Source organism: Phocoena sinus, chromosome 3, assembly GCF_008692025.1.
Source record: "Phocoena sinus isolate mPhoSin1 chromosome 3, mPhoSin1.pri, whole genome shotgun sequence".
Lineage (NCBI taxonomy): Eukaryota > Metazoa > Chordata > Mammalia > Artiodactyla > Phocoenidae > Phocoena > Phocoena sinus.
The window spans coordinates 66808817-66833963 of record NC_045765.1 but is presented as its reverse complement, the minus strand read 5'-3'; the positions used below and the strand labels follow the sequence as shown (position 1 = coordinate 66833963).

Below are 25147 nucleotides of genomic sequence, written 5' to 3'. Positions count from 1 at the left end.
AGCTTCTGTAAATATGACTTTGAGCTTTGGAAAAGCTGGCTTGCCAATCCAGCACAATCTCTTTATTCTCTGAGCTGTGCTACTTTTCAGTTTTAATTGGAAACAGCCTTCCATGAAAAATCAATATGAGGAAGGATTTTGATTCCCTGAGCAAGGAGCCAGGAAGATTTCTAGAAATGTGGTGATGTCTCCTGATTTGTGTTGCCTTAATGAGGGTCTTTGGCTTCAGATGTTTGTAAAAATGAGCTCATTCAGGATGAGGGATGCTCTTGAGTGGAGGCAGTTACCAAATGGACGGCTGGGTTGATGACCTTTAAAGTCATTTCCTATCCGGAGTCTAGGGTTCTGTGAGATGAGATGTAATTGTGAGTTTCTGACCTATGATTTATTCACAGTGTGTCCCAGTGGAAGATTTGGGAAAAACTGTGCAGGAATTTGCACCTGTACCAACAATGGAACCTGTAACCCCATTGACAGATCTTGTCAGTGTTACCCAGGTTGGATTGGCAGTGATTGCTCTCAACGTAAGTCTTGTTTGGGAACAACTGATAAACCATTTATTTACATTTGTTTTCAAATTCTTTAGGATTGAAGTATGAGTATTTAAATAATCAAGAAAGACTATATGAATAATTATAAGATATGTTATTTTAATTTTTAAGTGGCTTTTTTCCCCTCAGTAAGAGTTCTATGCAGTGGTCCCGAATTTAAATCCAGCTCATGTCTTGGAAAGAACCTAAATAGGTAGCACTTTGCTTATTCACTAAAATGATTCTTCATTTGTAAAATGAGGGTCTTGTACTCAGAAAATCCATTCAGAAGTTCATTCCAGACTTCAAGTGTCGGCTATGATTTTTCCCTTGCTCTTGGGAGAAAATGGTACACACAATCATGGGAGAAATTTTTTTCATTTTTTAATTACTTCATATTTATTTATTATCTTCTTGGGGCCATATTCCCTACTGGGTAACCATATAGAAATTGTGTTTCTTCTTTTAAGTAGTTCTTGAAGTGTTAGTATGAATAAAAAGTACTTCTTTGGTAAATCAAATATTTTACCCCATAATTTTAAAAGTTATTTCACAGATACTTTACCTGAGGTTCTGGTTGCTCTTCAGTGGGTGATGACCCCTAATGATTTAGTCTGATTATTTTCCACTTTGTCCAGTTAAGAGTTTTTACAGTAAACCAAGTCTTACAAACAAATGGGAACCTTCACATTTAAAACAAGCCTCTAGGGACAGCTCTAGAGTAGAGTGACACGTGCAGGTTTAGACATCACAGACGTGAATTATATGACCTTGGGTTCCTTAACTTCTCTAGAGTCACACCATCTTGTGCATATGGTCTCTGCTCAAATGTCCTCTCCTCAGAGAGGCCTTCCATAAAGGAGTAGCCCCCATCATTCTTGTCCCCCTTTCCCTATTTTATTTTTTCTTATAGTCCTTTCTGCCCTTATTTTTTTGGCCAGCTGGGTGGTTGGTTGGTTTGCCTGCCTCCCCTACTAAACTACAAGCTTTCAGAGGGTGGTCTGGACCTTGTCTTGTTCTCTGCTATCTCCCCTGGGCCTAGAACAGTGCTGGGCATATATAGGTCTCAATGTGCGTTTGTTAAATAACTAAATCTGTAAATTTGGAATGATGTTTACTCTGCCCACCTCGCCCTGCAGTCTGTGTACGAATACCGTGTCTGTCATGATGGCTGCTGTCGCCATCAGCATTACCATCCGGAATTGAGACTGATGTGGAGCACGGTCTTTCTCAGTCCCTATGCTCACTGCTGACCTGTCACACGCGAGGAGCTGTGTAAGGCGGGTGGGATCCTCTCTTCGGGGTACTGGCCTCAGGACTCTCACAGAGCTCTCCATGCATGCTGTGCTTTCAGCCTGCCCACCTGTGCATTGGGGTCCCAACTGCATCCACACGTGCAACTGCCACAACGGGGCCTTCTGCAGTGCCTACGATGGGGAATGCAAATGCACTCCGGGCTGGACGGGGCTCTACTGCACTCAGAGTAAGTGGCATGCCTTCGGAGGCTCACCAAGGGGGGGGCCACCCCCGGGGACACAGCCCCGCCCTGCGCATGCATGAGCTGAGCTCCCCAAGGTTCCTGGCATTGGAGGGTTTTATCACCCAGTGACCCTGAGACGTCTAAATTCCTCTAGGCAGTTAAGAGATACCACGTTCCAGATTTGCTGTCCCTGTGTCATATCAGGACACTGAGGTGGAGCGATGCTATAAGTGACGGTGTGCAGCTTCTTTCACTTCTCTCCTTTCACCAGGCCCTATTTACATGGCTCAGATTCCCTGTCATTTATTCTGGCAGCACAAAGGTTAGGATAAGTGGCAGTGATGAGAAAGGAAGTGAAGACAACAAGCCTCACTGCCTGACCTAATGTGTGCTCCTGGAGAAGACCAATTCTGTGGGTCTTGAATTTTAGCGAGCTCCGGAATCACCCGGCTGGCTGGATAAACACAACTGCTGGCCCCGCTCCCAGAGTGATTCATTAGGTCTGGGGTGGGACCTGAGGATTCACATTGCTAACAGCCTTCCAAGCGGTGATGTCAGTCTGGCATCATGCTTTAAGAACCACTAGTTCTTTTTTTCCATTTTATGTCACACAATGTCTTCACTGTCTCTTCTTCTATGAGGTTTTTAGCGTCATAGGGTATAATGTACAAAGTACTCCACAGCTCAGTACTGTTGGGATAAGAAGACTGATCTCTGCCCTCTTGTCTTCAGTGGAATAAAGAAGGCAAGACAGGAAAGCATGTATTATGGTGATCAGTAATAATAATATATGATTTTAAATCACGGAAGTGAGCTGAGGAAGAAAGATGGGTCAGAAATCAGTCAACTCTTATTTAATACTAATTAGAGAACATAATTAGAGAACAGACTGAACAAGTCTTTTGGAAGTTTCTAGAAGGGGGTGTAGACCTTGAGCCGTGATTTGGAAGGAAAAATTGACGAGGAGGGAGGTTGTCTCAAGCATATTCTGCCAAGATTGTATATATAGAAAGTTTTTCAGCTCTTCAGAGAAAAGAAAAAGGAAAAGTTATTGTGCGTAATTCTAAAATTAGGACCTGCTTCAATCAGGGGACCTTTTGAAGTAAAAGTAGCACAGCACAGTGGGAAGAACATGGGGTCTGGAGCCAGACCTCCCCGTGTTTGTATTGTAGCCCTGCCATCCTGCCATTTGCTGGCTGTGTGACTTGGGCTCAGTTTCCATCCATAGGGTGAGAATATCTATCCCTGTGTTTCTGGGTTATTGAAAAGATTCAATGAGAGGATGCAGGAAAAGAATCTGGCACAGAGTAGGTGCTGAATAATTATGTGGAAATGATGTCATTGCATGCTGGCATCCATGCTCTGCCTCTGTTTCTTGAAAGTTGAGCTTTCGTTAAAACTTCTATAAGAAAAAGGGAAGATTAAAAAGCACATGTGATGCTTGGAAACAGCCGTTGAGCAGCCCGCATTGAAGTTTTCTTGATGGCAGAGAGCCCTGAAACACTCTTGCAGGGCAGCTGCTGGCCCAGGAAAGCCCATAGGGCTTGTGCATGTTCTCATCCCAAAGGCCCCAGTAGGGTGGGTCTTGAAAATTGTGCAGCAGTAAGAAGGCTTATTGCTTTTTTTAGCAATGCACATATGAAGTGCAGGTTTTATTAAGATCAGAATTCTACCACACATCTTTGCTAAAGAAGATACTATTACATAAGAGAGTAACAGATAGGGAGGACAGGGCTAGTAGCAGATTTGGAGACATTCTGTACTATAAGTAAAAGCATGTAGATAATTTTAACAAAGTACTCATTTCAGTCCATGGAATTTGAGTCCAGGATTCTAGTAGTTGACTGAAAAACATGAAAGGAAATGTCCCCGGACTTCCAGGGGTTGATGGAATGCTTTGTTAGAAGACACCAGCTTGCCTCCAGGGATACCAGCGATGGTTAAACCGCCCCAGGCGTGGAACTGCTCTTCTCCCTGCTCTTGAAGTACAAGTTCCTCCCAAGAGCTCCATCTTGGGACTTCAAAGAAGCCATTGTGAGAAGCTGCGATGTGCATTATTCTCTTTATTCTCTCTCTACTGGCTCAGCGTCCTTCAGGTTCAAACAAACATGTTGGAGGCGGAGCTGGGTTTCTCCTCAGCGGGCTCTTGACTCTGCTGTCCTTCCTTCTCGCACAGGATGTCCCCTGGGCTTCTATGGAAAGGACTGTACGTTGATATGCCGGTGTCAAAACGGAGCTGACTGCGACCACATCTCCGGACAGTGTACTTGCCGCACCGGCTTCATGGGGAAGCACTGCGAGCAGAGTGAGTGTGAGAGCGAGGCATCTCTAGGCGCTGTTATTTCCCCTATAACTCCTGACGATGCGAAGGCAGGACCCACAGCTTTGAGGTTGTTCCGCCTGATGGCTGGTCCATTAACAGCGCGGTTGACTTCCTTCCCCTCCCAGAGACCCCGCTACCTTGGGATTCTTGCTGGCTGTCCTTGTCCTCAAAATTCTTCTGAGGACCTGATCAGCGCTCTGGGTGGAGGGGGTGTGGCTACAAGGATGAAGGCAGAATTCAAGTTTTCCATCTGTTCATCCTGGCTCTTTCTCCCTCCCCTTCTTATTTTTGGAATGTGGCTGCTCAGAGCTTTAAAAGAGGCAGTCAGGCGTTCCTCACGGCAGAGGCAGTGCCAGGGTCTCGCAGTGGAGGGGTGTGTGTTCGGTAGGGCCAGGTTGGGTGCACCGGGGCAGAGGGGCTGGGAGCCTAGTGCCAGCCCCGCCGTGGGGGAGGGGTGAGTCCGTGCAAACACGGCCATGCTTTTGACAACCTTCTCTTGATAGTGCTTTTATACCGTTTCCACTAACTACTCCTCATCTGAGTATTAACAACCTTCCAGACAATATATTGCCTTCGTTTTTTTTATTGTAAAACTCCCACTCAGGGAGCATATACTCTATTGGAATTCCCCATCCTTATGGTTCCATTTCTACCCCAGCAGCTGTGCCTCTGCTCACAGGGCTGTAAGAACATTAGCCTTAGACTGAGTATTTCAAAGTAGTTTATCGTTCCTTTCCTCTGTGACTTTCATTCAATGTTCAAGATGAATAAATCAGGTCTTAGGGCCGTATGAGGCTCACTCTTTCACCATAAATGACAGGAAAGGTGCAGGATGTTTACATCCTGCTTACAGAGGGTGTGCTCTTGAGAAGGTTGCAACAAAGATTACATGGCTGTAGGAGCAATGTGGCCTGGAAAGGTTGATCAGCAGAGTAGGACTTTGGCAACAAAGCACTACTCTCCCTCCACGACCCCTCCCCAGAACCTCACAGCACCACTGGACAGCCAGGTTTGCCTGGCTGTCTGTGTGCCAAACTCTAGAATATATCTGCCTATCCTCCCATCTAGTAAATAACAAGAGTGACATCCAGGAATCAGCCTGGACAGAGATGGCCCCATTTCAGTTTTGCACTGCTAGTTCATTTAATCAGGAAACAGATACTGAGTCCCACAGTTGCCTGCACACTGCTTTGTGTATATAAATATTATGTGTATGTGTATAAATGTCTAAACATATATACACATACCTATATGCCTAGAAACCAGAATAAGCTCTAAACTGACTTTCACTTGAATGCCAGAATGGTTATGGGCTTATCAAATAAAAACATTTTAAGTGCTTCCATGATGACTCTGAACATCAAATTAAAATGTCCCTATTTTTGGAGACTTTTCCTAATGCTCGTGTGTAAATAGAAACCCTGTGTCTGACAGAGAGCTCTGATAGTAATAGCACATTGCCCCCTGCTGCTCACTTTACGAAAAACATCAGTATTTTGTCATGATAATTTTTACATTTAACATGCCTAGTATATTCTTTGAAATTCATGTCCAACTCCTTTACAAGTTTTTACATCATAAAAATCTCACTATTTTAGTCTCTCAGTCTTCAACCTGCAAATCCAAATTTTGAGCCTTTCTGTGGTAAATGAAGTTCTTACCTAGAAAATTAACAAAGCTTGCCCTCTCCCTCTTCCACTGCTCCCAGCTAATCCAAGTCAGAATGTGCTGTCAGGAGGCTCCTAAAGCCTACAGTAAAATGTTCTCAAAGAAGCATCTCTAGTTTACACTTTTCAGTGCAGTCCCCTTCTATCCCATAGTTTTGCCTGGTGGAGTCATCTCAGATTGCCCTTAGTGATGATCTTCATCAGCTCCATTGGGGTTCCACAGACACTCTACAAACCTCCATCAGGGAGGTGGGTACATACAATAGAACCTGAAAGTGCCGAGAGCTGTGACGAGGACCTCAGTCTCCGGCCCTGTGCTGCCTGGCCTGTGAGTCCCAGCATGACTTGGCACACCAGCCAGCTCTAGGGCACCCTAGGTGGTACAAGTCTCCTTGGACAGGGATCCCCTGGAAGGGCTGGCCTCCAGGCACACCAGATCATACAGTAAGACCCTTGCCCCAGGTTCCCAAGGCTGGAGAGCTACATTGGACTCTCATCTTCTTCTCAGAGTGCCCTGCAGGAACATATGGCTATGGCTGTCGCCAGATATGTGACTGTCTGAACAACTCCACCTGTGACCACATCACCGGGACCTGTTACTGCAGCCCAGGATGGAAGGGGGCACGATGTGATCAAGGTAAGGATGCTAGTAAAGGATACTTACTCAGATGAGGACACTAAAGCTGAAAGAAGTTGAGTGATTTGCCCAAGGTTACATATATCTAGAATATGTTAGTGTTTTGATACCAGGTTTGTCTGATTCCAAAGCTCATGAGTTTTCCACTGTGCCTACAATTTTTTTCAGCTTTATTGAAATATAATTAACCTGTAAAAAGCAACACACACATATATATAATTATACTGTATATATGTATACACACACACATATATATATAAAACACATATGTACAACACAAAGTATACAACTTGATAAAATCTGATGTATGTATACACCCATGAAACTATCACCACAATAAAAATAATGAATACATTCATCAACCCCCCAAAGTTCCGTCCCTGCCACCACTAGGTCCCAGGCGATCACTGATCTACTTTCTGTCACTATAGATTAGTTTGCATTTCCTAGAATTTCATATACGTGGAACCATACTGTACGCTTTTTTGTCTGATTTTGTTTATTCGGTATAATGAGTTTTGAAGCATGTTGCTGTGTGTATCAATACTTCAATTCTTTTTATTGCTGAGTAGTATTCTATTGCGTGGGTATACTGTAATTTGTTGACCCATTCATTCACCTGTGATGGACATTTGGATTGTTTCCAGTTTTTGGCTACTGCAGGTAAAGCTATTGTGACCAGTAGTGTGTCAAGTCTTTGGGGACATAGGCTTTCATTTCTCTTGGGTAAGTTCATAGGAATAGAAGGATTGGGTCATATGGTATGTGCATGTTTAGCCTTTCAAGAAACTTGTGCCTGTGGTTTTTCACTAGGGTGTATATCACAGTCACCCGGGACTACCTGCAATAGACATAGTCAGTCCTACTTGGGCAGTTCTGATTCTGGGGTGGATGGCTCCCTTGAGAAAGATGGTTCTGAAGCATGGCCTTCAGAGAGCTCCTAGTGCATGTGGTGCTTTCTCTATGTCATAAACACATGGGCTGTAAAGGCTTCAGAAAATTCATATAGTGATGTAAGTGAAGTCATCTTAAACAGTAATCTATGTGGGTATTCCTATTTAACTTTCTTTCGTAAAATAACTTTGACATGCTCATGATTTGTATTTGACCATCATAACAATACAATGTCACATTCCACAATAACATTGTTGTTACAAATACATTGTAATCACACTACACTGGCCTTGGTGCCTGCCTTTTGGGGCAGGCTATCTTATAAGGTCTAGCATTTAGAATCATAAAGTCATAGGGACATTTGAGCTGGAAGTACCTTCATGGAGGCCATGAAGGATGTATTCATTATTTCCTCTTTTACAGATGATGAAACTGCAGCCTAAGAGCTTAAGGGAAAGTTCAGAATGTATGGATCAATTTTTTTAGATGCCAGGTTTCTTGATTGTCAGCCCCACTTGTGCCTTCACTTGATGGAACTCAAGGAAGAACTATGTAAAATGAAATTTTGAATTTTAATGAGTAAGGTTTTAGGGTGATGTTACCAGGTATTATTGGGACAGACCTTTCTGTCATAGAAAATACCTCATAGAACATATCTTCTGTGGTAAAAGGCTCATTGAAATTAGGACAAGACAGATCCTGATCTTGGGCTAGATTTCTTTTTTTTTTTTTTTTTGTGGTACGCGGGCCTCTCACTCTTGTGGCCTCTCCCGTTGAGGAGCACAGGCTCCGGACACGCAGGCTCAGCAGCCATGGCTCATGGGCCCAGCCACTCCGCGGCATGTGGGATCTTCCCGGACTGGGGCACGAACCCGTGTCCCCTGCATCGGCAGGCAGACTCTCAACCACTGCACCACCTGGGAAGCCCTGGGCTAGATTTCTAATGGACTTATTCTTGACTGGAAGGAAAATTACTTTCCTCTTAGAAATGCTAAGGGTAGACATAAAGTTAGGCACTTGAGTTAGCCATTCATAAACTTAATGTTGGATAATAAATAAAGAACAATAAAAATTAGATAAATTATTACCCCCAAGTAACTGCTGATCTAAGCGTTTGGTTGGAAATCTGTGAGAAGCTCTCAAACCCTACTGTTAAGTCTTTGGGTTCAGGAAATCCTGTCTCTTTTTTGAGGCTTAGAGAAGCCCTCTTCTGGGCACAGACAAGCCAACAACATCTGAACATGAGGAATGTTTGTTTTTCCTTCTCTGTTTCCAAAAGTTTCTAAATTGACATTTCATGAACTGAAAATATCCAGGCATTAGCACAGTGGGAGATTTTTGTAAATAGAGACCAAATATGTATCTGGCACATTGTCATCGTTACTCACATCTCTTTTTCTCCTTTTCTAGCTGGTGTTATAATAGTTGGAAATCTGAACAGCTTAAGCAGAACCAGTACAGCTCTCCCCACTGATTCCTACCAGATCGGGGCCATTGCGGGCATCATCATTCTTGTCCTAGTTGTTCTGTTCCTCCTGGCGTTGTTCATTATTTATAGACACAAGCAGAAGGGGAAGGAATCGAGCATGCCAGCAGTCACCTACACCCCCGCTATGAGGGTCATGAATGCAGACTATGCCATTTCAGGTGAGACTGGACTCACTAGAGGCATTTTATTCCTTGAAAAATGAGGCTTCGTCCTGGTTCTTTGAAACTGAGCATTTTTGGCTGTGCTGCCTGTTGTTATTGTCAATCAGCCTTGAGAAAATTTTATGTTTGGAGAAGATGCATTGTTAGAAATGCGTTTTATGTGACAACAGTGGTAAAATCATCACTGTTGTCTTCTATGAGGGATTTAAAATTGGATTCATTATATGGTTGCTTTAAGTGTTGGGAATTTCAACCTGGAAGGAGCTTTGCTGGGCACCCAATCCCAAGCTGTTGTCATATGTGGGGGACAGGGTGGGGAGAGGAGGAGGTGGCCATAATTTTATCGAGGTCATGGAGCAGATCAGGGATGAGGACCCGGTCTTCTGTCTCTGGCCTTGCATTCTTCCAAGGTGCCTTCCAGCCTGTCCTGGGGCACATGGGAATCATTAGCTGCACAGCAACCAAGTTATATAAGAAACAGTTTGGAGGGACTTGCAAGAACCAAGGCTGTTCTTTAAGAAAACTCTTTTGAATCTTCCTTTCTGTCACGAGACCCCATAAAAAGTAAATTTTTAAGTGACACACTCAATCCTGAGAAGAAGTAACCACATAAATGAAGAATTTGGAAACTTAAGGTATTTATTAATTTGGGGGCAATCACTGAAGGATTTCAGGTGGGTTACATGTTTGTAAATAAAGTGATTCCGGGGGAATCCATAAAGTAGCTGATTTACTTAGTAGTGCACTTCTAGTGCGGAATATTGTGTCAAGAATTCAAGTGTTTAAAAAAAGAGGAAAGTTACAGCAGAAGTAGCTTCAAAGTGATGCCTTTCCAGTTTCTACAAGCTCCAAAGCAAAGAGCAGTTGTTGGTGGATACTTTCACACTTTTCCAGGAGGCAGGTAGGAAGGCAGATGCCTGCTGCCTCTAGAGGCTTTGCTGCATATGCAGGGCAGGAGAGGATTCTGTCCCGCCTGTGATATGGATGCAGTCCAAACATTTGTTCTTGTTATTTTGCTTCCCTCTTTCCCACGGGCATATAGGGAGCCTCCCATCTTAACCATTTCCTTCTCTTCTGGCAGAAACCCTTCCTCACAGCAATGGTGGAAATGCTAACAGCCATTACTTCACCAATCCCAGTTACCACACACTCACCCAGTGTGCCACATCCCCTCATGTCAACAACAGGGACAGGATGACCATCGCAAAGGTGAGAGGAAATGGTCTAAGCCAGTGAGGGTGGGCAGGGGAGAGAGGAACGAACAAGCGTGTATGAGGGCTACTGTTTGCCAGCTGCCGTTCTACGTACATACGTCTATTATCTCATTTATTCCTCTAAACAATCCCATGGGTGTGTATTAGGATCTCAGGTTTACTGACAAAAACCCCTAAGTAATGGGGAATTTAAGTCACTTCCAAACATCGCTTGTGAGTGAGGCTGCCACGAGGTGAGTCATCTCACTGTCTCTACAACTTGTACAGTTTTCATGGCACTTCTTTGGAAAAATGTTTCTAACATTGCATGAGGTTCTAAAGTAATGTCTCAGACCAAACCTATAGCGGACTCAGGCCTGGGTAAAATTGCCAAGTTTGACTTTTGTGACCACCTGTCTTCTAGTGCCCTTTCCTGGCCACCCGTACTTGAGTAACGACAACAGTAATATGCATTTATTTCACTTGAACCACATGAAATTGAATTTTTGTGGGTCAAAAATTATCAAATAGAAACAACCTAATACTATGTGACAAGCAATTCTAATCGTTTTACAAATTTCTATTTGTAAAACGATTAGAATTATTTAATCTTCACACCCGTCCTTTGAATCAAGAGTCATTATCCCATTTTACAGATGCCAGTAGAGGTTGGAGGCCCCAGAGTGGCTCCTCTGGTACCACCCAGTTCACCCCCAGGTCTCTTCCACAGTGCTCTGAAATCCCAAACATTTCTCCCTTCCAAACTGCACCTGAATTATATTTCCAGTCTCCGTTGTCTAATTCCAGCTCTCTGTTAGAAGAAAACCAAGCTAATTAAATTAATTCAGTTGCAATTAAATTAATGCAGCTGGATTTTAATTATAGTGCCTCACAGTTAAATAGCACTTCATATTCTCCAGAGATTTTGATATTTATCATACCATTTGTTCTTATTCCCATTCAGGGAGGGAGCAAAGTAGATCATCTTATCCTCATGCTTATGGCTAAGAAAACTGCTAAGAGTGACTCGTACAAGATCATACAGTGTTTGATGGGAAAGCTCAGACCAAGAATTTGGTTTTTTCAGTTCAAAGTTCCATGTATGTAAACCCAAGTAAGGTCTAACTGGCACAGAGCGACAGCAGGAAATGGAGGAGTTGCGGCAGTGGAGGGAATGGTTGGGGCCGAGGGACACATACTCCTGCTGCCTCTAAGTCCTGCCAGGTCGGAAGCGGTCACCTTGGCCTCTTGGTGCATCCTCATGTAAGGACCGGTAGTTGATACATGCCATGGACTTACTTTCCCCAGATGGGTAACACTTCACTGTGCCATATTGTATTTTCTCTTTAAATTTTTTGTTGTTTATATTTTTAACAGTCAAAAAACAATCAGCTGTTTGTGAACCTGAAAAATGTGAATCCTGGGAAGAGGGGCCCTGTGGTGGATTACACAGGCACGCTGCCTGCGGACTGGAAACACGGCGGCTACCTCAACGAGCTTGGCAAGTCCCCCCACTTCCCCACCTTCACAAGCATCTTTGTCTTTTAGTCACCGCAAACAGTCACAGATTCACGACAGTGCCAAAGCGATCTATTGAAAACATGCATGGAAAAACAAAGCCATAGGATTATACCTAATCCCTGTATGGGGCTTTTACTGTCCTAAGGGCTTTATTTATTCAACATTTATTGAGTTCTTACTATGAGCCAGGAATTGATAAAAAGAGACAAGGATCTCTGCCTGCTCGTAGCTTACATCCCACCTCTCCATGTATTAACTCACCTAATTCTCACAAGAACTGTTATAGGTACCATTATTATCATCATCATCTCCCTGTTACGGTTGCGAAACTCAGTCATAAAGAGGTTAAGTAACTTGTCTAAGTTCTCAAAGCCTATTAAATGGTGGAGCTGGGATTTGAACCTAGTCAGCTTGGTTCCAGGGTGTGTGCTTCTCTTTGTTCTCTGTTAATCTGAGGCACCCTCACTAGAGGCCCTTCCTCTTTTAGGTGAAGAAATAGAGATATCAATTAGACATCTAATAGTAAGTCAGTGGTTCTGAAAATAATAAGTCAGTGGTTCTCAAACGTCTGGGAATCGGGACCCTTTCATACACCCTTAAAAGTAATCGAGGAGCCCAAAGAACCCTTACTGACATGGGTTATATCTGCTGATATTTACCATATTACAAATCAAATCTGAGAACATCTTAAAGAGCTAGTTATTAATTTATAATAACATCTCATTTCATGATAACATAAAATACATTTTTATGAAAAATAACTACATTTTCCAAAATGAAACAAAAAAAATTAGTGAGAAGAGTGGCACTGCTTAACACTTTTATACATCTCTTTACCATCTGGCTTAATAGAGGACAGCTAGATTTTCATATCTGCTTCGTGTTTGATCAGTAGTGATCTTACACTTGGTGTGGCTCCTGGAAAACTCCAACGTACACCTGAGAGAGAATGAGAGTGGAAAGGACAAATAGTGTTATATTATGATGAGAACACAACATTTAATCTCGGGGCCCTCCTGCAAAGGGGCTGGGGATTCCTGGACCACACTTAAAGCACTGCTCTGACACCCCATTGAACATGTGGTGCAGTGCCTTACTTTCAGGGAGGAGCGGAATGATATGGTAACTAACATGTGTGCAGTGTCTTAGGGGCAGCAAACCCTTTCATATGTATTTATTTGGTGGTAAGGTTGCCAGGAAGTCCCATTAAATCGGAATTTCAGATAAGAAACAAATACTTTTTGTATAAATATATCCCAAATATTGCACGAGGCAAACTTATATGAAAAATTATTTGTTGTTTCTCTAAAATTCAAATTTAACTGGACCTCCTGTGTTTTTATTTACTAAATCTGGCACCCCCTACTGTGTGGGCCCTTCCACAAAGCTTGTTTTATAGAGGAATAAGCAAAGAGGTTAACTCTCTTGTCCAAGATTTCATAGAAGGAAGGGGGTAAAATTGGGTCTCACAGTTGGTCTTCTGCCTCCCCTCACTTCGATCCTTCTGTGAATACCGTAGATGTCAACTCACCTGAGCCACATGGAGGAACCAACCCCTGTGGGCTCTGGAATCCCCTCTTACTATGGAAATGGAAATGTTTAAGTAGCAAATGAGTGCAAATTCTTAACTTTTATCTGCATTCTTCAATTGATAACGAACATTATCACTAGGATGTGTATTTCTACATACTTAGAGTAAAATTACTTATATACCAGATTCACATTATACTTACTGGTGAAATCACTTAACTTTAGGGAGGTTAATAATCTAGCTCAAAGAAGTACGTGAATTGATAATAGTAAAATACCACCCAGCACTAATGAGGGAATAGTTCTCTCATTCTATCTCCACTTAATGGAGTTTGTCCTGATTCCAGAACACAACACACAGTCACTGTAATTGTCACATATAAATTTCTCCGCTTTCTGTCTCAGTGAGACCCAAGGGACTGATTATAAGTAACATAAAATCTTCATTGGAAATTCTGGATCTCCTTGGCTTGTTCCCATCCAAAAGTAATTCTGCATTTAATATCCCTGTAAAGTTGTTGCATAGAAAAAGTCTTTTCTTACAAAGAACAGAATAAGGCACATTATGGATAATGAAGTGTGTAGTAGTTTTAAATGATGGGAAAGTTGTGATGCTGTCTGAAAGAACCCTGAACTTGACACAAAAGCTGTGAGATCAATTCCTGGTTCTGTGATATGACACCGTGCCAGTCATCCTCTCAAGACTGATTTGTTTGTTTGTAAAATAGAGATAAAGATCATGTTCTGGCTCATTGTATGAAGTAGATTAACTGGAGCATTTGAAAGTGCCTGTTTAGGGATTGGGACAGACAGGAATTTATGAGGAAGCCCACCTGCTTCCTTGTTAAAACTGCACCCTGATCTTCCAGGACAGAGAAGAGGGAATCTTCCATGAGTGGCTGGTCTCATAGCCCCACTCTTTTTTTTTTTTTTTTTTTTTTTTTTTTTTTTTTTTTTTTGAGGTATGCGGGCCTCTCACTGTGGTGGCCTCTCCCGTTGCGGAGCACAGGCTCCGGACGCGCAGGCTCAGCAGCCATGGCCCACGGGCCCAGCCGCTCCGCGGCATGTGGGATCCTCCCAGACCGGGGCACGAACCCGTGTCCCCTGCATCGGCAGGCGGACTCTCAACCACTGCGCCACCAGGGAAGCCCCATAGCCCCACTCTTGTTCCCTGATTTACTATCCATCCCATGTTGTTCCTCTCTTTAACCCCTTGGGGAAGGCTAGCCATTGCACAGCCAAGATCAAGACAGACATTTAACAAGACTTTGCCACAGTTTGGAGATGGCCAAGGGAATTAGGCAAAAAATAACATAGAGTTCTTTGATTAGGCTGCTGTCAGGCCATAGGCTGCCTGTCTTCACCGGGTCCCTTTAAAAAGTCCAGAATCTCTAAGACCACCCTTACTTCTGATACCAACTACAAGTTCAAGTGTCCTCAAGACCACCCACAGGATCAATAATTTGCTAGGAAGACAGAACTCACTAAGAGCTGTTATACTCATGGTTACAGTTTATCACAGCAAAAAGGTACAGATTAAAATCAGCGAGGGAACAGACACGGGGCAGAGTCCAGGAAAGTTCAAGTGTGAAACTTCCAGTTGTCCTTTCCCAGTGGAATCATAGAAACTGCTAACTTTTCCTAGCAACAATGTATGACAAACTATTACATATATAGAATAGATAAACAACAAGGTCCTCCTGTATAGCACAGGGAACTATATTCAATATCTTGTAATAAACCATAATTGAATATGAAAAAGAATATATATATATATATATATATATATATATATATATATATAAAACTGAATCACTTTGCTGTAGCTCAGGAACTGACACATTTTAAATCAACTGTACTTCAATAAAATAAATTTTTTAAAAAAGTGTTACAGTAACTGAAGCACCATTCATTTATATGACGCTTCAGAGTTTGCAATGCCTTTCCCTATGGTCTATTTCACTTCATGTTCACAACAACCCTGTAAGACTTAGAAGGTGGGTTGCGTTTTCCCCATTTTAGAGATAAGAAAATTGAGGCTCAGCGAGTTGAACATCTTGTGTAAAGTCAAGTAGCTAACAAGTGATGAGATCCCAGTCCTTTGTCTCAGTTCTAGCCTGACAGTGTCCTTTCCACCAAGCAACCTTGAATCAAGTCTACTGATTCATCTGTGCCTCAGTTTCTACCCCATATTGACCAGCCTTTCCCAAAGTCACTGAAACGAGCAGGAGAATACTCAGAATGCTATATAACATTTTTTTAAAACTCTTAAGTACTGAAACATCTGGCACAAGTGATCTGGTGTCGAGGTTTGGAAAGCAGCATCCTTGGCTATTTCCTGCAGTGGGGAGACAGTGGGTATCCAAACCATCTTCTCCAAGGACCTGAGAATATTAGATGAGTTTTCTCTTTCTTTCAGTCCACACTGGATATTTTTTTCTTCCTTTGTTACAGGTGCTTTTGGACTTGACAGAAGTTATATGGGAAAATCCTTGAAAGGTATAGTATAAATTTGAGGAAGAAATACATTTATCAGGACACAATTAAAAAATTTTTTTAACTCAGAGACAGAAATAATTTGTTAAACCAGCGAAAGCAGCACTGTAGGGAAAATGGAGCATTGTTAGGGGGTTTAATTACTCCAGCAAAGACATGAGCACGTTTGACTGCCAGCAAGAGAGTGAACATGGGTGGATCCTGTTAGAGCAGCAGTCTTGGAGAACCAAGCCTTTGATTTGCTGGGAAAACACTCATAATTCCTTTCAAAGAAATATAGCTTGTGGGGAGAGAGAAATATGAAAATGGAAATAGCAGGGAAAAGAGGAAGAGATCAGCTTGGTTACACGTTCACTGAAGCCTACTTTTTGGAAGGAATTTGAGTAGTAACTTCAGGTGCCCAGACCTGAGGTTTTACAAAGAAGCCTCACAGCATAGTTGCCTTCCTTACCATGATAATAGTATCTTCTTATGCTCCTGGGGTCAGCAACAGATGGGGTCTTGACTGAAGGCTTTGAGGATTCAGAGACTATTAGTAAAAAAGAGTGGAATTAATTTTATTTGAGTGTGATAATAAAAATGAAATCAAATCCATGATGTTTACATTGGTCCTCACCTTAGAGAGGAGCCAAAATTACTTTGTGGATGGGTAATTTTATAGAAGATTCTCTCCAAAATACGTAAAAAATGGATGCCATTATTTTCATTGTGAAAAATTATAGATAACTACGAAGAAAAATAAGTAATGTGCCCAAGTCAGTTATCGCCAAGAAAATAAATGATGTTGCCCATGAAATAGCATTTGCTTTCCCCCCCACCCCATCTCTCTTCACAGACCTGGGAAAGCATTCTGAATATAATTCAAGTAACTGCTCCCTAAGCAGTTCTGAAAACCCATATGCCACTATTAAAGACCCACCCGTCCTTATTCCCAAACACTCAGAGTGTGGTTATGTGGAGATGAAGTCACCGGCGCGGAGGGATTCCCCATATGCAGAGATCAATAACTCAACTTCAGCCAACAAGAATGTCTATGAAATTGGTAAGTTTTCCTAACCAAAGAAAGAACCTAGTGAGTGGGAATATTCTTTTCAAACAATTTTAAAGTCCTTGAGAATACAATTGTTGCAGTTCACATACACTGTATTGAAAATAATGGTCTGTATTTTAAATGTTAACCTGTGTTTACAGTGTTCATATTAGTTGGTGTCAAATGAACTTTTCAGGGAAAATACCATTTAGAAAATTCAAAGTAAGTTTTTTTTTTTTTTTTTTTACCTCCCACCCGGTCATCCATCTTTTGTTTTGTAACCATAGTGAATATTTTAGCACGCATGTGGAATAACATATGTATCATATTAGCGAATATGTCAAGTTAGCCAAAACAAACGGTTCAAGTGGATTAAACAGATGTTTCCATTTCCTGATTGCATTCATTATATTAATTTAATGCTTTTAGCAGGATTGGAACATTTTACTTTTAAATTTGTCTATTAGATTAGTAATACTCTCTGATGTGAATCTGATACAAATTGATAAGAATTCAGTTAGTATTAGAGTTATTTTGATTGCCCCTTGCAAATGCCATTTGAGGAAAGTTAAAACATACCAGAGCTATCCTGGGCAGAGCTATCCTGGGCTAGATAGTAGAGCTTTATATTTTCATTTTTCTTTCTCCATATCTTTCTCAATGTTTATGATTTAAGCCTGAAAAAAATTCTCTACTACAGTTGACCCTTGAGCAACATGGCTTGGAACTGCACGGGTCCACTTATACACGGATTTTTTTCAATAGTAAATGCTACAGTTCTATGTTGTCTGCAGTTGGTTCAATCCAAGGATGTGAGACCATGGATAGGAGGGCCAATTGTGAAGTTACGTGTGGATTTTCAGCTGCAGCGTGTTGGGGGGAGGGTGTGGAGCACCCCAATCTTGCATTGTTCAAGGGTCAACTGTACTTGTAAATGAAGTGACTTATTTAATTCTAGTCATTTGTCATTCATTTTAGGCCATAGACATGTCATGGAAAGACACGTAATTCTTTTTATAGTATTAAGACAACTTTTTAAAATGGAAGCCATAATGAACTACATTTATTTCTAAGAAGTCAGTAACAGTTCCCTTTTGAACTGTCCCCTAAGCCCACCACTGTGAGATGGGAACTCAACTGAGAGCCTGAATCCTGAGTTCTAAAACTGTGCACTTGTTATGTGTTTCCATGAATCAAGTGACCCCCAGAGGACCTCGTTGTTTTACCTGTAGAGGAAGGGGTTTGAACTAGATTATCTCCAGGTTTTTGCAGACAGTGATTCATGTCCAGGGTTTCTGTATATTCCCTTGATGTCTTCATCCCAACCATATAGTCACCCTTTGTTCTGAGCATCGTTTGTGAGCGTCAGTGGGTCTACCAACCACAGAGTAGCCACCTCTATGTGATTATAAAAGGATCATTTGTTTTAAAAAGTAATATTTTCTTATATATTTTTTTAAATTAATTAATTAATTAATTTATTTATTGGCTGCGTTGGGTCTTCGTTGTTGCACACAGGCTTTCTCTAGTTGTGGCGAGCAGGGGCTACTCTTCGTTGCGGCGCGCGGGCTTCTCATTGCAGTGGCTTCTTTTGTTGCGGAGCATGGGCTCTAGGCGCGTGGGCTTCAGTAATTGTGGCATGCAGGCTCAGTAGTTGTGGCTCATGGGCTCTAGATCACAGGCTCAGTAGTTGTGGTGCATGGGCTTAGTTGCTCTGCAGCACGTGGGATCTTTCTGGACCAGGGCTCGAACCCATGTCCCCTGCATTGGCAGGTGGATTCTTAACCACTGCGCCATCAGGGAAGTCCCTTCTTATATTTTTATAAAATCTCCTCTGGTGTGTTTGATATTTGCAAGGAATGCCATATTCTATTTTTTTTTTTAATTTCCATTGCTGATCAGTTAATGTGTCCCTGGTTGTCACAGAACCTACAGTGAGTGTTGTCCAAGGAATATTCAGCAATAATGGGCATCTCACCCAGGATCCATATGACCTCCCAAAGAACAGTCACATCCCTTGCCATTATGACCTGCTGCCAGTCCGAGACAGTTCATCCTCCCTCAAGCAAGAGGATGGCGGCGGCAGCAGCAGCAACAGCAACAGTGAATGACACCAAAGGACCACTGGGTAGCCGCTGGAACCCTTTCCAGACCTACAGCTCGGTTCTTCTCCATCCTCGAGTTTGCCACCCTGTGTGAATGTTAATCTGCTCAGTAGGCAATTGTTGGACATGAACCAGAAAGCTCAAAACTGAGGGTGACTGACTGGAGGTCCTTTTTGTACAGGTGGCTCAGAAGGAGATAGCAATGTGATTTCCCATTCTTGTTAGTTTTAGAACTGCACTCATGAAGCATGACTTATTGTAAAATCTTGGCTAAAAGCATGACCGTGCAGGACTCTTTCAGTGACATGGGTTGCAGTGGACGTTGGTATTGTTGCTTGAAAAATTAAAATTTAAATGTTTTCTTTCTCATTTGCATTATAGAGCTGTACCTAGGATTGTGCGGTTTACCACAAAATTTACTTCATAAAAGTGTGAATCACTCAACGTGTAGAAGAAAAAGGGCCATCTTATTGAGTTCTTACTGTTTAACTTCTTTCAGCTGGACTCGGAATTGTAAGGATAATATGAGCCCAGCAGGAACCATTCTGCCGAGTGGCATTACTGGATAGACTCTGAATAAACTCTAGAGGTGGATAGCAAATTTAAATATGAGAACTTTAGACTTCTTTTAGAATGAGGAAATGTACCATTAGAATTACCTTAGAAATGCTAGAATAATTGCAGGAATCAATACGCAAATGTGCCAGGCAGAAGTGCTTCTCCTCTCTATTTGATCCTTGGCCCACTTTAGATACATGACATTATTCTGATTACTGTCCCCATCATACACATTCACCACTTGAGATCCGTAACATATCAATAATTATTTCATAAATATAGAAATGAAATAATTTTATTTTTGACAGATTGGATTGAGTGTATAATGATTGGAAAAAGTTGTAAATTTTAGGTGTAAGATGATGCTTAAGTTTTGTAAACCATTAGTAATACAGGCTGTAATATAGAATTAGCAGAAAGTTTTGGTTAATTTTTCCCTAGAAGTGACCGAAATATTTTTGTACATATTTGAGAAAAGGGCACTTTCCTTTTATTAATTGTTGATTTAGAGAAACTATGCTTAAGCTGGTCTTTTGCATTGCTAATATGACATGTACCCCATTTTTCATCAGTTTGTATTTCCATTTTTAAGTTGTATATTCTATGTTTTGTAGTGTTTGGATTGTTAATGAAAAAATATTATATGTTTATTGTTTCTTGTGTTATGGCTACTTTTGTTTTTGCTTGAGAAAAATGCACTGTTCTTGTTTCTTTTGGAGGGAGGAGATGAAAATATATAAATCAAATCCATTAAAATTGGTCATTACTAAAATAGTACAGTAACCACAAGTGCATGGCTTATAATGGAAATAGAGAAGCTTTTTAATATTCTGAAATGGGGTTCCTTTAGATCCTGAGTCTCAGTTAAACCAAAGGGGAAGGGGGCAGGGAGACACTGTTACTGAGAAAGTACCACAGACTGGTCTTACTAAAGACCTTCATTAGGGTGATCACATGACTGATCATCCAAACTGGAGCACTTCTGAGAGTAAGTGAGGGCATTATGAACAAGTATCCCGCGGTGGGCTTAAATGTGGGCTGTTACAGGCAAACCAGGAGAGATGTTCCTCCTGGGCATACCTATGCAATAACATGTTTCACTCCAAGGTAGTTATCTCAAGAGGATGCTGATACATGATGCAAGAAAACCAGTTTCTCTTTGACCTCCCTGAGCAAGCTGAAGGGCTGAAAGGCTGAATGAGGAAGCAACTTCATAAGAGAAAGCAGTGGTCATCAATCTTTTAAAGACATGAAATGCTACTTGGTGTCCTACCTCAGTGAGTCAAGTCACAAATATGTACTGCACCCCTGTTCTGCCATTAGTATACACAAGGCATTGCACCCGCCAGCTACTGAGTTGGGATATCCAGTGCTTTCCTGTCGCACACCTGCACCTGTGATGTTCATTTGGTCAGGTGGATGAGAGAACAAACACACTTAGAACATCACTCCTTTGATGGCTGTTTCTTTCAGGGAACTCCAAAGTTAATTCAAGGAAATGGGGACTCGCCTGGAACACACCTTAGAAACAATTGATTTATTCCAACAGTTACCTGCTGGTTGGCCCTTTGTTCTAGGCGATAGACATCTAATTGAGACACTTGTGGGTCAGTAGCCACAAAGAGTCCTTTTTGGTTAGAAAAAAAGAAGACATCTTTCCCCTTCTTTTTTAAGATTCATCTCTTCAGAGCTCCATGGTAAGTTGAGTTTCCCCATTACTCCCTGGAGATAAGTTAAAAAAAAAAAAAGAAAAAGAAAGAAAAAACAGTTTCTTTTCTCATTCCACTATTAAAAAAAAGAAAGAAAGAAAGAAAGAAAGCTTCATGTCCAAAGGCGACAGCAATGTAAGTAGAAAACCTGGACAGCAGATGCAGATCCAAAAGGTGCACTGCCATCCCTCCCTGTGCAATCTTTCTGACAGATCTCTTGCTCAGGATGGCTGCTCTCCTGAGACAACATTTGTACCTAAGGCAATTCTTACTTACTAGGGTTCGCTCAGGATTTTTCAAACAACAGAACACACATAGCATGTTGGATGTCGTAAAACTACATGTTATATTTGGAGAGGTCTAGTTGAGAGATCAAAATTTTCTAGATACTTTGATATAGACTTCGGTAAAGAGAGAAATACTTTTGTCAGAATGAGAATTAAAGACAAAAAGACCTGACAGTTTTTTCCCCCTGAAATTACAACTTTTGGACTTTTCCAGATTAAATATCAAATTTAATTTAATGGCGATATTATTCGTCTTACATAGTGAAGCTATTCTCATGACCTTTGAACCCATATTAATTTGGAATCCTAAAAATAATCTCTTCTCTATACCCTGTAGTGGTCAAAGCAGTGAATGAGCTTGGCGACATGCAGCAAAAGCCATTCATGTAGGAATGTCAGCCAAACTATTATACTTTCCCTAGAGGTTGATATATCAGAAAATTTATAAACTATTTGTGTTTCTATATAAATACATCAAAACTGGCCCAAATGATAGTTTGTGTGCTCGCTTTAATAGAGAGAATGTTATTTGTAGTTAATTATATGATAAGGAATATTTCATAACTATTTACAATGTTTGATATAGATTCCTCTCCCATGCTATAGCAGTAATGTTAACAGGGAGCTTAATGTGTTTATCATTATCTCTATGGAAAATTATTCACCAATTTCAGGAAAACCAACATAGAATTTTATAATAGGACAGTTGTAACCTGTCCCATCCAAATCCATTAGCACAATAACTATGTGCTGTGAGAAATGCAAGCAACTTTATGAAAATGTGATCATGTTGACCCCAAAGAGCCACAATAGTAGTTATCAATTATTGGGATTTTTAAACTATAAATATTGCAAGAGTTACACAAGAGTATTGCAATACCAGTTAGAATTCATGTCAATGTTAGAAGTCCACTTACCACTTAAAATGAAATGAAGTCATAAAAAAAGTGAGTTTTAAGATTATGTTTTTAAAATAATGGATTTTCTATCTTTGAATAACATGTCTCAATTATTCACATTAACTATTTAAGAGGTATGCTGGTCTTAAAAACTTTATGTCATGGACGTATACCTAGATGTGTAAATGTGAATCACATGGTGTGGATGGGTGCTTGTCTAGTAACTAAAGATGTATGGCCAGATGCCCTTTTAGGGTCCTCTTAATACTGGTGTCCTTACACTGGGTCTGTTTATTCTAGTTCAGTATTTAGTCCAGGCTTCCTTTTGTTATGAGCAAATCGCAATATATATTTTTAAAAGGAAAAAAATTAAAACACATTAGGATTTTCATGATTGTAGCAAACAAAAAATGCTTTCAGTATTAAAATATCTCTTTTCCAAAGATGATTAAACTTTCAACAGTATTAGCCTACATTGTCATTTATATGACCAACTGAGTTTATAGATTAATGCAATAAACTTTCTAATAAAAAACTTTAAAGTGGTGTTTATTTCTACGTTTGATTCTATTGTTAATAAAAGAGAAGAAAAACCTTTTCCTACTGGAAAAATTAATATTTTTTTCATGTGTGGCCCCATAGCACTTTATATACACATTTAAAAAATAATTATATTTTATTATATGTAATTGCTTGTGTACATGTTTTTTCTCCTGATCATTTGTTCTTTAAGGACAGAGGCAACATCTTATTCATATCCGGATCCCTGGAACCCAGGTTAGTGCCTGAGAGTTGGGCCTCTGTAAAAAACTTCAGGTTATCTTATGTGGATTTGCTTTTTAAATCTCAGTAGCCTGTTAGTGCTTCATTTTATAATTAAAATTTTTTTTGAAACTCTCATTTTATAACACTGTGTTCTAGGGATCAGATATGAGTAAAACATTGCTGCTTCTCTCAATAACTGTTTATTTTACTGAGGACCTGGGTGCCAAGCACAGTTGGGGATGCAGAGAAATAGAAGACATGATCTCAAGTAGCTCATTATTTCGTTAAGGAAATGAAGCATCTTATTAGCTGCATGACCTTGGTAAGTTACTTGACTTCTCATGACCTTGGTTTCTATATTGTAATATGTTGGAAATAATAGTACTTATTTCAAAGGGTTTTGTGAGTTTTCAATAAATTTATACATACAAAACACTACTATGTATCAGTGCCCGATACATAGTAGATAGCTGGTAAATGTTAATTATCATAACTATTATGAAAAATTAGCTAATGTGAGCCAGTTTGCAATAACCAGATAAGTGATGAGGCTGGTAAATCAGAAGTGAGCATTTAATGAATATTATAAAAGCTACATGTTTGTGGGACCATATCCTGATCTATTTTTGTACTGCAAAAAAATTCCGTACATATTTTATTTCTAGAGGTGTAACTTAGGAAAACAATAATAACGTAATTTCATCTTCCAGTAATATGCTATCTTCCTAGAATTTGAGGCTGATTTTTTTTTAACATCTTTATTGGAGTATAATTGCTCTACAGTGTTGTGTCAGCCTCTGCTGTATAACAAAGTGAATCAGCCATATGCATACATACATCCCCATATCTCTTCCCTCTTGAGTCTCCCTCCCACACTCCTTATCCCACCCCTCTAGGTGGTCTCAAAGCACCGAGCTGATATCCCTGTGCCATGCAGCTGCTTCCCACTAGCTGTCTATTTTAACCAACATTGTGAAAATGACTATACTACCCAAAGCAATCTACAGATTCAGTGCAATCCCTATCAAACTACCAATGGCATTTTTCACAGAACTAGAACAAACAATTTCACAATTTGTATGGAAACACAAAAGACCCTGAATAGCCAAAGCAATCTTGAGAAAGAAAAACGGAGCTGGAGGAATCAGGCTCCCAGACTTCAGACTATACTACAAAGCTACAGTAATCAAGAGAATGATTTTTAAACTTTGGATGTGGGTTTGTGGGAAAATGGTGACCTGCCCTCATATTCCCATCCTGGAAAATACAGCCATCCAAAAAAGTCAAGGGCTGACCTTGGCAACCTGAAGAGGTTCCACACACAGTGAGACATCAAGTCCTTGAAAGAAGGTGCAGGTTGAAGGCAAAATGTAAATGGGACTGGCTGGGAGTTGATGGGGCTGCACTATGGGGAAGGGAGTGTGGGGAGAGCCAGCTGACCTGGGGGATACACAGAAAGTAAGGGAAGAATGTCTCTGCAGTTTGCATTATGCAGCAGTGAGAGAGACTGACTGTTTCTGCATGATGGCATCTCAGGAGGGATAGTTTCCATGTTGGGCTAAGGTCAGCCTATCCCATCTTGGACTTGTGAACTGGGTCTTCTGTCAGTTATATTAACAGGGAATACTAGCTGCCAATGAAGGAAAAATCCCTACTCTGACTGTCAATACACAAGAAAGAACCAGAGAGATCCACAGAAATGTTGAAAACCAGCACACTATCAACATGAATCGGCAGAGAAAGATCGCACGCCACTTCGTGGGAACATGCAGCCCAGTCAGAAGGAAAAGAGGCTGACCTGGAAAACTATGATAAGCCTCTATTATAGAGATGGAGCTAATGTGGAAAATGGAAGAAAACCTAGATTTAAAAT

The 25147-nt window shown here is 40.9% G+C and overlaps 1 protein-coding gene across 3 annotated transcripts in view; it reads left to right on the top strand.

The window, feature by feature from the left end:
• The window catches only part of MEGF10 (multiple EGF like domains 10), a 393852-nt gene extending 373588 nt beyond the window's left edge, over window positions 1-20264 (top strand). For 2 of the 3 annotated variants that reach the window (XM_032627808.1, XM_032627809.1), the window contains 10 exons: window positions 396-524; window positions 1885-2013; window positions 4187-4315; window positions 6509-6637; window positions 8942-9178; window positions 10263-10390; window positions 11752-11875; window positions 15880-15924; window positions 16757-16963; window positions 18878-20264. In XM_032627808.1, the coding sequence (XP_032483699.1) occupies window positions 396-524; window positions 1885-2013; window positions 4187-4315; window positions 6509-6637; window positions 8942-9178; window positions 10263-10390; window positions 11752-11875; window positions 15880-15924; window positions 16757-16963; window positions 18878-19062 (1442 nt within the window). In that variant the 3' untranslated portion in view covers window positions 19063-20264. The remainder of the gene's footprint in view (window positions 1-395; window positions 525-1884; window positions 2014-4186; window positions 4316-6508; window positions 6638-8941; window positions 9179-10262; window positions 10391-11751; window positions 11876-15879; window positions 15925-16756; window positions 16964-18877) is intronic. The other variant, XM_032627810.1, reaches the window with a different exon arrangement.
• Window positions 20265-25147: the final 4883 nt, after the last annotated feature.